A 13,432-nucleotide genomic window follows, 5' to 3' on the forward strand; every position below is an offset into this window, starting at 1 on the left:
TAAAGTATATAAAATTATATCCCTTCATGAATTCTATTCTATTTGGTATAGGAACCGAATTCTACTAAGTCTTTGTGTCTTGTTACTGATAATTTTTTAATTTCTTCTGCCTGGTTAACAAAGGAAATGTCTACTATGAAACCCATAATTGTTATTTCCTATCATATATTTTTTTTTAAAATAGTGATTATTTTTAATTAAGTTGAGAATTTCCACGTTAATTAGTTTTCTTGAAACTAAATCCTTCTTAATTAAATTTTAACTAGCCCCGTGTTCGCCGCGAGGCAAGATTATTTTTTTATATAAAAAATAATATTTAAGTATTAAATTTTTTTATCATTAGACTATGTTCATTTTTATTTTGTCATGATATTGACATGCACTAGCTACTTGTATACTATTTACGAATAATTACACCATGTATTCTTTTCATGACCATTCCTATTATATTTTTATTATCTTTCTAATATATTCCTATTATATATATTTAATTACCTATTATATTTCATTAACAGACAACATCCAATACATTTAGATTTATATAATACATTTAATTAATTTATATAATATTTTTATATATTTGATTTTTATTCCATTTTATTTAAATTGAATTCAAATTTATATTCATTTAGAATTTATTAACAAATATAATTTAAAATTTTTTAGAATTTATTATTCTAAATTACAATTTAGAATAATTTACTACTATTATTACTGCTACTATTATTGAAATAACAAAAAACCATAAAATATCCCTAGTTAAAAGACAAGCAATTTTTCTTAAGAAGGATAAAAAAAATCAATACACAGTAGTGATGAATGAGAAAACACGAGGAAGGCTCCAGTGTTTTTGCCTTTTGTTTTAATTAATTGTTTTGGTAAGAAACATCCACATCCAAATCTATACATTAATTAATGAAGAAATTAAAAACATTTTGAATTCAAAACTCGAAAAACTTGATGATAATAAGATAAATAACTTATCATCAGAGCTAATTAAGTCTCTAATTTAGACTATATGTCTATATATTTATTCGATTTAAACATGTTTGATTTGAAAAGATATAAAAAATAATATTTTTTTAAACCAAACATAATTTAAATTGCGTAAACAAATAGACACTTCATGTAGACATTTGAATGTTGGGAAATTAATCTGAGCTGATGCCAGGGGTTGGTTTATGGATGGAGACCATGGACCAAACCATGCAGTGAACCATGCATGCACCTAAACTATTTGAAAATTGCGAACCGAATCACAAGTCTTTTTCATCAAAGTTTAGATCATTGATCACACCCTTCATCAACAAATTATGGAGAATTGTTCCCTCGCAATTAGATCATCTCCTGAACATTTGAAGCTACAACTCTCATAGCGTTTCTCTGAATTTTACAGGAAAAAAGTTGAGAATTTGAGATTTTTTTTTTAATTTTTGCTTATTTAATTTGTCAATGATAATCAAAGTCTTCAAGAGGTTAGGCAAGGCCATGCTGCTTTCATATCGATAGGTTAGGTTCCTCTACCGATAAAAAGTCGTCGTTTTATCGCTTTTCTTCTAGATTAGGGTGAACCCAAAGACAAAACCAAAAAAGAAAATAGAAAATGTGGTCCGAAAATTAGAAAAGAGAGTCTAAGACTTGAGAAATATTATGAATATATACCACTATATACCATGTAATTTTTTCGAAATGCTTAATTTGGACTATATATCTAGCAATTAAATGGTCTGAATTCTTTTCATTTATAAACTATGATTGCTAGCCATGCTAATTAGCCTCATTAATCAAGAGATAACCTTTTTTTTCTCTCTTTACGACGAGCTAGAAACTTCCATCGCATGCTTATAATACATGATCTAGCTAGTTCATATATATTGGGAACATGCATATTAAAAGAAAAGTCTTTCTCCCAAAAATTTGTAAATAATGATAAATGGCATGAATTCCCGAAAAGACCACTGCATTTTGAAGGGTATTTATAGCTTCCAAAGGCATTTTTGTCATAATCAACGTCAAGGAATTATAAATTTGGTCTACAAATAGTCGTCAAAGAACACATTTTTTTCTCTTAATTTATTGTTCTTATTATTTTTATTACTTCAAGTCATATACAACTTCTATTGATGATGCGATGTGTGTCTACATTCACACACAAGCAAGCAAAATTTTCAAGAGATGTTATTTCAGCTATCGTAAATTCAACTACATAATAAGTTTTGTTATTGCAAATTAAACACCGGCCTCTTGAAGAAATAGATGATGCTTATGCTATATAAGAGGCTAGAACTTTCATCTCGTAATCTATACGAGATGATGACATCATTGTATAAAATAATATATCCATTGTATCATGGTTGAAGACATCTACTTTTCAAAGCGAAAAAGCAAAAAGTAAAACGAGAAATTATGGTCTAGTGGTAAAAGCTTGGGACCAAGAGATTTGTTCCCTCTGTGGTCTCAGGTTCGAGCCCTGTGGTTGCTCATATGATGGCCACTGGAGACTTACATGGTCGTAAACTTCAGAGCCCATGGGATTAGTCGAGGTGCGCGCAAGCTGGCCCGGACACCCACGTTAAACTAAAAAAAAAAAAGGTAAAACGAGATGGTTCAGGCAACAAGATTTGAAGGACATTAACTATGGACTGGAGAAGATTGTTGGAGGAAATTAAGACTGGTTTAAAATAATGATGGTGACTAATTCTTCATCTGGGGTGTTCTCGTATGCATGAAGTTTGCAGATAACATGAATGATTTAATGTCCCAAGAGAGAATCCAACACTGTTAACATGTAGCTTGCCGGCCTCATGTCAGGTATGGGAGTTAGGGCACACAAGAAATCAGTATGGATTTCATCTTCACATGTCCATCCATGCTCAAGTCTACACAAGAATACTGTTTTGGTTATGATTTTAAGTTTTTTTTAGGATTATTGAATATTTACAGAAGCTCATCCAGTCATCCATATTAATAAAAATAATAAAAAATGCATCCTGTCACCTCGTCTAGTCTTCTTCAGAGCCATCACGCTTGCTAGACATGCATGCTGCGGAGCATGCATGGTGGGGGTGTTCGAGAGTTTTTTAATCTAAAATACTTTGGAAAATGACATGCGACCAACTAATTAAGCTTAGCTTAGCTCAGATGTCTGGCCTTGAGAATATTGATCCTTCGATTTTTGTCAAAAGTCTAGATATCAATGTTAAGTACCGGCCTAGGGTTTGATTTTATTGCAGAGGCGTGATAGTGGAAGTTTCACCTTTAATTTATAATTAATTATAGCTCTTCCTTTGTATCTCTTTGCTTAAAAGAAAAGTTGCTTCTTTATCTTTTATATATATTTGAAGAAAATCTTTGATTTGAACTGTTTGTGTATCGATACATATCAATTAATCAAACATTTCAATAACTTAAGTTGACAAAAAGAGAATAATGATGATAAGATTCATTCTACCATTTTTTTTAATCCAGAAACAAAAGTTTTATATCAAAATCAGAAAAAGAAAATGTTGAAAAAGGAAAAGACAGGAAATCAGTATTTTTTTTTTATTAACGTGAATGTTCGGGTTAGCTTGCGCGTACCTTGACTAATCTTACATGTATTTCGATTAATCTCATAAATCATGAAATTAATAAACATATAAATTTTCAATAACTTTAAGATTTATAAGACTCGAACTGGAGTATTTCAATTGCGAACTGGAGTATTTCAATTGCCTGTCATGGCTATAGTTTGATTCCGGACATGAGTACCGTACACATGGAAAGATTAAATTGGTCAAAAATATACAAAAGGTGACTCCAAAAACAGAAGCAAAGACCAGAGAAAAGATACATGGGATTCTTGGAACAAATATTATAATATTAGGGTTAAAGGTTCGTGGGGATCAAGAAGGAAACTATATTTTAACAAGGTTTCTTTGTAATTATAGTTTTGTCCAATTACCAAGAAAGATGCAGCAAATCAAGAGGACAAAGAAAAACAACGTTGGATTAAAGCAGTTGGGATCGGAGGAGACTAGAAAAATGGAGTGAAGCTTCAGCTGCTGCCATTAGAGAGATTTTAGTGATGATCATATAGTATGGTTTGAGGCAAAACATCAACTGTCAAAACCATGTGCTTTGATCCACACGACCCAGTTATTTATTTCACATTTTTTGTCCTTTTTAGGTGAATTAAAACTCTTATATTACTACGGCAATTGTAAAATTTGTCTATGTATAAACATTTTTTTATTGAAAAGTTTTTATGTTTTTAAGAACAAGGTGTTTTTATTATGAAAAAAATAATAAAAAATATATTCTATCTAAATGTCTCCCTCCACTTTAGAAATCTTGAAAATAATTTTATTCATAACAAGTGAGATTCATAAACACTGAGGCACACAAATTTCTTTGAGAATTATATGACATTAACACAAAAAAATAATAATAATTAATGAAACCGACTATCCAAGAATTAGTTGGTGGCCTAGCAAGTAAAATCATGTGAGGAAACAGTAAACGAAGACAAGATAAATTAAAATAAATGTGTCATGATTACCTTTTTTTTTTTAATTTCGGTACTATTTATTTTTACATTTTAAAAGTATTTTTTTAAAAAAATTTATTTATTTTAAATTAATATTTTTTTAGTATTTTTAGATTATTTTGATATATTAATATTAAAAATAATTTTTTAAAAATAAAAAAAAAACATTTTAATATATTTTTAAATAAAATATATTTTAAAAAACAACTATAATCACATTACAACAGATTTCATTTAATTAGTATTGTATTTTCATGAGCTTATAGAATTAATTACTTGATTACTACCTGTTAGAATCTTCACAGCAGAGTACCGTGTTATTTGATGGATACTGAAGGATTTGACATTATGTTAAGTCTCCAGCAATGGAATTGACATTACAATTTCCTTTATTTTGTTTTTTGTTTTTCTTGAAGTTTTAAAGAAGAAGGGTTTTTTTTAAAAAAAAAAAATATTTTTTTTATTTTAAATTAATTTTATTATATTTTTAAATTGTTTTGAAAAAAAAATTAACAGAATTTTTTTAACTCAATATAAATTATTATAAACAAAAAATACTACGTGTTTTTTTTAATTACAAACTTAAAAACAATATGAATATATGAATTTGAAGGGATATAATTTCTTATAAAAAAACAATCTTCATGTTATATGATAATCATACATATAAAAAAATTCTATTTTTTGGGTTGATGGTTGTTGTTTTTTTTTTATATATATAAACCACGCGGTGTCTTGGACATTGATCCAGACTAATCCACGCTCGTACCGGATCGGCCCACATAGAAGTAAAGTGTTCTCTAAAAAAGGTTTTCTATACACAAAAAGGGATCGAACCTCTAAACTTGCTTAAGGGATGAGAGTGAAAAACCACTCACAGATATTTTTAAGAAATGGAACAAGAAAGAGAAGGAATATATATATATATATATATATATAAATGGATTATGGTTTTAATTTGTGAACCATGTTCCTCGTTTTCGGATGAGTACGGACAACGGGCATTTAAGGGTTGATAGGAGCATGTGTGGTGTTTGGATGTTAGGGTGCATTCATGGCTCCTCCACATGCAGCATAAAAGTGAGGGATCCTAATATCCTATGCTTTTTCACATCCAATTCTTTGGTTTTTTTCTCCATCTCCTCTTGAGAGCCTACAAAAGAGATTTTTATATAGCTCCCTTTAATGGGATGGAAGAATGATTTCCAACTCCCATGCATATATATAGCCCATAAAAGGAAAACCTTTTTTCCCCCAAATATATATAACATTATTAAACTCGGGTTTAGCGTTTCTATTTTATGATCCGTGATGTAATCCAAATCAAGTTTCATATCAAACCGATTAAAAATTGATCTGATCAAATTTAATCGATCTGGTGAGTCAATTTATAACCTGCAAGTAAGATTTAATATATATGAAACAATATTATTTTATTTTTATCTTTTTAAAATCAAAACAACGTTATTCTGGATTGGTTTGAGTCAATCGAAGCTATCTCATCCAATAAATGACTCGAGTATCTCATCCAATAAATGACTCGAGTCTTAGACTAAAGTGAGTTGTTTTATAGCTGTAATTTTTTTCTTCCGCAGATAAGATAGAAAGTTGGGGCAATTAAAATTTTCATGAATCGGAATAACTTTCTTAAGAGGATGAAAGTGAACTTGATTTTATTATTTCGGAGTGTGATAAGATAATAATCAGATCGGCAGACCATATAAAATTATAAATAAGCCAAGATGAGCAAGAACTTTTGATAGCAAATTTGCCTGTCCCTTTGCATCGTTTTCATCCATAGCGGTTCAATACAGCCGAGCCCGTCATGCCACAATTAACAAGTGGACAAATCGTGGTCCAAACATTGGGCTCTATTGACCCAAAACCAGGTCCTATGGGCTAGCTAAAAGACATTACTGCAAAGCTGTACAAGCCACTAGGCACCAGCCACGTCCAGTTTCCTCCATCCTGAAGAAAAGGCATTGAAACCTCTAGAACTTCTTTTTTAAAACGCACCTTAATGTAAATAAAACATGAAGAAAGAATAATGAGAGGGAAAAAAAATATTTTTGCTAGTTAATCTTATTTTATTCTTATATTCTAGTTTTTTTTATGAATAGTTTTTCTATTTCACTTTTTTATTTGGTATTATTAGAGTTTTCTAGTTTTTTTCTATATAAAAAGTTGCCATTATATTTTAACAAGTGAGACATGGATGAGTAAAATTAAGTATTTGGAGAGTCTTCTAATAATTATTGTTTTCTTGGTCTTTGAGGGGTTTGTCTTGTAAAAACCTTGTTATCTTTCACTCTTAAATATATCAGTTGGTATAGAGTTCAATGATTTTTGATAGTTTTTGTATATTAAAGCTGAACAGTTCTTGGTGTGTGATGTTGAATAACCATGACTAAAAAAGATTGTAGAATAAAATGTGTTCATATAGAAGAGGAGAAGGATTTTTACACAAGAAAAAGACGTCCAAGAACCAATGTGTTGCCTCTGTATGCATCAATTGATGTTATTGGAAATCCTAGTGTGGTGAACCAAGATGCATGGAATGGTTCGCACAATGGTGTTGTGTTAGAGATCTACACAGAGTTGTTAATAATCTACAATGGGGTGATTCATACACCAAAAAAATATTCGTGGAGGAAGACAATTTTTGAGCCAAGCCAAAATAGTTTAATAATATATATATATATATATATATATATATATATATATATATATATATATAAAACGTAATACGAAGGAAGCCAAGCCAAAATAGTTTCTTAGAGAAACCATGAACGTCCTTGTGCCATATAAAAGTTCAAGGTTAATGTTGTATTTTAGGGAAGAGGGCAAAACGTCCCAAATTAAGATGCTTTTAATTATTTTTATATTTCTCTAGTGGCTAATTAAATATTTTTAAGGTTGTTTTAACATTTCTTTAAGCGTTAGCCAACCTCTCGTATTATTTCTAATTTACTAAAGTGACTAATTAATTAATTAAGATGCTCTTAACAAAACACCAAATTAATTAGGGAGGTCCAAAGCATGTTATAATTTTGTAACCTAGAAAATTAAGAAGGATGACACAATATTTAATGAGTGATGCCATTCCTATATATTCTATAGTTTGTCCAATATCCCAATACATAATCTATATATTTTATTACTTATTAAGATTTTGAAAACTTTGATTTTTATGTATTCATTGTTTTCTATTCGAATTAATTCTGAATCTCAATAATTATAAAATTAATTCTAATAAAATTTGAATCAATCAAAATAAGATCTCATATATACTTATGTTAAAGATGAAGGATAATGTTGTATGCTAATAAAACTCGTAATAAATGCAGAGTAAGATTAACAATTTATAGCATAGTTTTCAGACCAGCCCGGTCCAAGGCCCAGGTTTCAGGTTTTGACCGGGTTACCGGGTCGGCCGGGTCAATTCTTTTTTTTTAAATCAAAACGACGTCGTTTTAGTAAAAAAACAAAAGTCAACGGGTTGCAACCAAGTTTTTAACCGGATCTTGCCGGGTCAACTGGGTCACACCGGGTTTTTTTTTATCCTATTTTTTCTTCAACCCGGCCTGGTTCCAGTCTCGGGTCGACCGGGTCCCGGGTCGACCCGCCGGGCTGGGTTTCAAAACTATGATACATAGAATGAAAATAACATTTCTTAATTTATCTAATTCACATGCTAATTATGGAAAATGGTAATAATCAATGGACTAAATATTTTACGTGCTTCTACAGCCATGCATGCCTCTAAAAAGAAGCCTCATCAACCATTACAATCTAACCCCAGCTGGGCATGCAGATTGTATATAAATACAGATCAATCAATTCTAAAGAAAGAAAACACACAATCAAGAAAATGAGTTTAGCTGTCGTCAACGAGACAACAGTGACAACATTTGTCGAAGACATGAAAGCATTCGAGAACTGTGTCAAGGAATGTTTCGAGATGCTTGATGTAGATGGGGATGGAGTGCTTTCACGATCTGAGCTTCGTGAGGGATTTTGTAAACTTATGTCATTAGGGCATGAATCCAGCAAGAAAGAGAAGATTGACCATCTTTTCGATACTATTTTCGACAGGTTTGATGAGGATCAAAATGGGAGTATCGATCCTCGAGAGTTCAAGTGCTTGATTAGGGAGCTCATGTTTGCAATGGGACGTGGGTTTGGTAATTCTCCAGTTCTGGTGGCTCTAGAAATAGATAGCTTGCTTATGAAGGCTGTGGAGCATGAATTTGGCCAGATATGATCACTACAAGAAGAAGGGTTCTTCGAGTTTGGGACTTGGCATTGCTTCCACGACATCGATAATATGTAATGTCTAGCAACATGAAACGCTGCATCATTTGCCTGGATATATATAATTGGCAAGATGAAGTGTGATTTTTCATTCTTAAGGGTAGCATTTGTTTTTGCTTTCAAACCGTGTTTTTAAAGGTTTTTTTTTTATTTTTTTATTGTTTTGATGTGATGATGTTAATTAAAATAAATTTTAAAAAATAAAAACATAGTATTTTGATATATTTTTTGAGTGAAAAACACTATAAAAAAAACCGCTACAATAACATCAAACACAACTGTAATTTTTTTTTAAAAGTGATATCATTTTACTTTTTTATAAAAAAATAAATTAACTTTAGCTAATTTAAATCAACCTACCTGACCTATGATCCGAGATTTATTCTGAGTTGAACTCGAGTTTGATTTAAAAACAATTCTTTACATCAGCTGTGAAAGTGAATAACTTTTACTCGATGACTTTGATTAACCAACAACTAAGCAATCAATGAGTATTGTAATTAACCACAAAACAAAATCATAATTGAGTATTGATATGATAATTAAAGAAAATAAAAGATATTGTCGATCTGAAGAGAGTAAAGAAAAAGAACAGAGAAGGCATCCGATAGGAACAAAGAGGGCACCTCCATGCATAGACTTCTTGTTTTTTGCAAAGGTTTTTGTTCGTTTGGCCCTTTTTCTTTCTTTTTTTCTTTTTTTTAACAATTAAAATAAGCAAAGCAAGCATAAAACAAGGAATGGATAGGCTGCCAAACCAAGAAGGATCGAATAAAATCTATTTAAATCGAAAGGGACGATGGACCTCAGCACTCGCCTATAGCTAACTTATGATCTGCTGTCTTTTGTCCACCATCGTAGCAAGCCTTGATCGGTATCTTTTTGGAAGCATGAAAATAAGCAAATTACAAAAGGAAGAGACATGCATGCTGTCTACACGGAGGACCACATTAGCTTTTCATCTACATATTATTATTATTATTTTCATGAATCGAGTGCACCTGTCTGCCTATATATATATATATAAAATGTCTTGCCACAAACTTCCAATTTTGCATTTCCAACGGGCATAGAATACGCTCAAAAGGTGTAACTTTTAGCACCCACCACTTCATGACAATTGAGTGCATGATCAATGAAAATCTCGAGAAAATAATTGTTTTTAAAAGTATATTTTACTTAAAAATATATTAAAATAATATTTTTTTAAAATTTTTTTAGACATTAACATATCAAAATGGATATAGTAAAATTTATAATGATTTAGCTAAAGTATAATACTGTTAAAAAATAATATAAATCATATTCTGGAACCTTATCTAATAGTTTAAATTATTAGATTGAATTGGTTCTTGACATGATATCAGAGCCTTAATGACCAAGCGGTCACGAGTTCGAATCTCACCATCCTTATTTATTTGATAAAAATTAAGCACAATGTAATGTAAGCATGTGCAAGTTTCAAGCTCGAATAGCTTTCACTTGAGGGAGTGTGTTAGAGAATAATACAAATTATATCATGAGATCTCACCTAACAGCTTAAGCTATTGGGTTGAGATGATTTTTTGACAAATACAAGTTAATAATTGATTTTTATAATGATAAAATTGATTTGGTTAAATTTAGTTAAATTTGATGAGAGAAAAAATTTGAAAAAAAAAATACAATACTAATTATTTTTTAAAAAATATTGGTTCGAATTCATCAAATAAACATTAAATTAAACCCATAATCCAATCTTTTCATAGACCGATTCCGAAGCCTAAATTGACAGGTCCAGGGAAAAGAAAGAAAGTAGCAATATAAAAAGGCACCGTAACCCTCTTGTATGACTGACTGAAAGAGAGAAATTAATAAATCAAAGTCACTGATTGTAATGGTGACTGAGAAAGAAGGGCCAGTGCAACCCAGCTCATATTCACAAGAGATACTCAGATTTGGAAAGCCCTTTCAGAGGCGCAAATCAAGGAAGGGAACATGAACAGTAAGCCTTTATAGCTGCCACCGATGACTGTGATGATGGATGACGGCAACCTTCAGCCTTGCGCCTCCATCTTTCAAGACTCGAAGCACCAACTTGGCCACCCTCTCCTCTCAAGTTTAAATTAATTTATAGCAATGATACCAAGGTATTATTATCGTTGTTTATAAAACTAGACGTGATTTTCTTTATTCTTCTTGTTTCTATCTAGTTTTTAGCTCCAACGTACACAGTAATTTATGAGATTTCCTCGAAAATACAACTACAATAATAATGACCAGGCCTGGGTGTGTTATCGAAAAACCCCAAGTATTAATTGTTATAATTAAAGTATATTAATTTTTTTACACTAAACCCAAGCCTCAATGGTTCAATAGTTTAGTTGGACCGGAACTAAACCAATCCTATGTTAAGGTTCAATAGTGGTTCAGCTTGATTCAATATACCTGGTTGCAGCCGAAGCGACATTATTTTTTTAAAAAAATAAAAAAATAATCTTTAAAGTTAACTCGAACTGGTCTCATCTAAATTTAATTAAGTTATTTGAATCACCTACACTTAACTAAGTCAACATCTAATGCTAGTTAAAAAAAACTGGTTACAATTAGATTTCGAGTCAACGATCACCAAACATGTTTAATATCTATAATTCTAATATCAAATAATCTTCTCAACTCAATAACTTAAATTGTTAGATAAAGTCTCTAGATATAATTTATATTATTCTCTAACACATCCTCTCAAGTAAAAATAATTTGGATTTGGAACTTACATATGTTCATACTATCTTATATTTTTTTTTTATCATAAATAGGGAAGATAAGATTCAAATTCATGATTATTTAATTATTAAGACTCTGATATCATGTTAAAAAATCATTTTAAACTCTTAGTTAAGATTTAAGAATATAATTTATATTATATAAATAAAATTTTAATATATAATTTATATTATTATATGAAATATTAAAAAAAATCATATATTTTACGCTCTCTCCCCCTTTTTTATTTTTCCCGTCTCTCCCTCCCTCGTAGGAAATAAACAAAAGCCAAATCAACAATATTCCCACCAAACCACCATAAACCAGCTCTTCAAAGCCCCTCGTGCACGCTCCCTCTGTCTCTCAAACTTGCCTGGGAGTTCTCCAATGTTTTTGCTGAAAAGCATAAACTAGTTCAACAACATGATCCCAGCATGTTTCAGCAATCCCAGCACGCTCTCAAGTGCCTCTCAAGTGCCTCAAAATCTCATAACATGTATCTACCAGACTCAGCTCGGCAACTCACCAACCTATCTCACACTCGCTTGGTCAAAAACCCTCTTCTCTCACTCCCTAACCATCTACGCAGCTGATTCTTTCTCCATCACCATCTCTCTGTACCCATCAGCCTTTTCTCTCTTTAGAAACAAACCAGGCTCCAAATCCATCTACTTGACCCACCACCATTATAAAAAAATCAAGCTTTACTGGGACTTCACTAGAGCTGAATTCACTCACAACTCGGCGGAGCCGGAATCTCGCTTCTACATTGCCATTTCTTGCGATGCAAGATTGGAATTCTTGCTAGGTGATCTGTGCCCTGAGTTGACTAGGAGGTCCGGGCTGGTCATAGCTCGCCAACTGGGTGAACCGGCTCTGTTGTCTCGGAGGGAGCATGTGTTTGGGCTCAGGAGTTATGTGTCCAGGGCTAGTTTCTTGGGGTCCAAGCATGAAATTGAAATAGAGTGCGGTGGGGGTGTGCTTGTAGTAAAAGTTGATGGTGAAATTAGTCTTGTTATCAAGAGGTTGGCTTGGAAATTTAGAGGCAATGAAAGAATTCATGTTGGCGGGCTAGAAGTTGAATTCTTTTGGGATGTGTTCAATTGGGTCAACAACAACAACAATTGTAACAATTACAACAGTCTTGGCAGTGCTGCCAAAGGTCATGGTGTGTTTATTTTTCAAGTTGGTGATGGTGGAGTGTGGCCTGAAATGGTTGGTCCAGAGAAGAGATTGATCAGGAAGAGCATGTCCATGGCGGGGCCAACATCGACTCCGCGGCCAATGTCCTTGTCATCGCCTTCTCCGTCGTGCTCTAGTGTGTTGCAATGGGCTGAGGAGAGTGGTGATTGTGGGAGAAGCTCATGCTCTTCATCCACTACCAGGTCATGTGGGAGCAATAGTGGAGGGTTCTCTTTGCTGTTGTATGCTTGGAGGAAGGATTGAAGCCTGAGAATGTGGATTCTTCAATGAGCTTTCAAATTTGTGGATCATTGATACTTTTTTTATTTGGTAAAGTGTTCGGATTTTGAAAATGCTTCAAATTAATACATGTTGTGTTTGCTGGTTTTTTAAAGAAGGGAGGAACAGGCACAAATCGGAGCTCAAAAAGGTCATGTAATGACCTTGGCATGAAAGCTTCCAGTTGATGGCAATCATTATCCCCAGCAGAAATCATCTTTCACTGCAAGACTTTCTTCTTTCAAACCTGTTCTTAATTAAGTGGCAAAGACACCAAGTTCAAAAGCCCTAATATTGATCAGTAGCCCCACACCACACGATCAGAAACTGAAAAGCAGAGAGAAACATCGCTACCATGCGCGCATGCACCTCCACCAGCACCTAGGA

General features: G+C 32.2%; 2 protein-coding genes across 2 annotated transcripts; both read left to right on the forward strand.

The window, feature by feature from the left end:
- The first annotated feature begins 8,369 nt into the window (after positions 1-8,369).
- On the forward strand, positions 8,370-8,966 carry LOC18098935 (uncharacterized). Its single transcript, XM_006382697.3, has one exon. It carries the CDS (start codon positions 8,400-8,402, stop codon positions 8,790-8,792), a length of 393 nt encoding a protein of 130 aa, XP_006382759.3. The 5' UTR covers positions 8,370-8,399; the 3' UTR covers positions 8,793-8,966.
- A 2,844-nt stretch (positions 8,967-11,810) lies between these two features.
- On the forward strand, positions 11,811-13,163 carry LOC18098936 (uncharacterized). The gene has a single exon (XM_006382698.3). The coding sequence runs from the start codon at positions 12,008-12,010 to the stop codon at positions 13,028-13,030; it is 1,023 nt and encodes a 340-aa protein (XP_006382760.1). The 5' UTR covers positions 11,811-12,007; the 3' UTR covers positions 13,031-13,163.
- The last annotated feature ends 269 nt before the right edge of the window (positions 13,164-13,432 follow it).

This window comes from Populus trichocarpa, chromosome 5 (assembly GCF_000002775.5).
Source record: "Populus trichocarpa isolate Nisqually-1 chromosome 5, P.trichocarpa_v4.1, whole genome shotgun sequence".
Lineage (NCBI taxonomy): Eukaryota > Viridiplantae > Streptophyta > Magnoliopsida > Malpighiales > Salicaceae > Populus > Populus trichocarpa.

Excerpts from the sequence above, each read along its gene's own strand:
- LOC18098935 (XM_006382697.3), top strand. The coding sequence starts at position 8,400 with ATGAGTTTAGCTGTCGTCAACGAGACAACAGTGACAACATTTGTCGAA.
- LOC18098936 (XM_006382698.3), top strand. The coding sequence starts at position 12,008 with ATGATCCCAGCATGTTTCAGCAATCCCAGCACGCTCTCAAGTGCCTCT.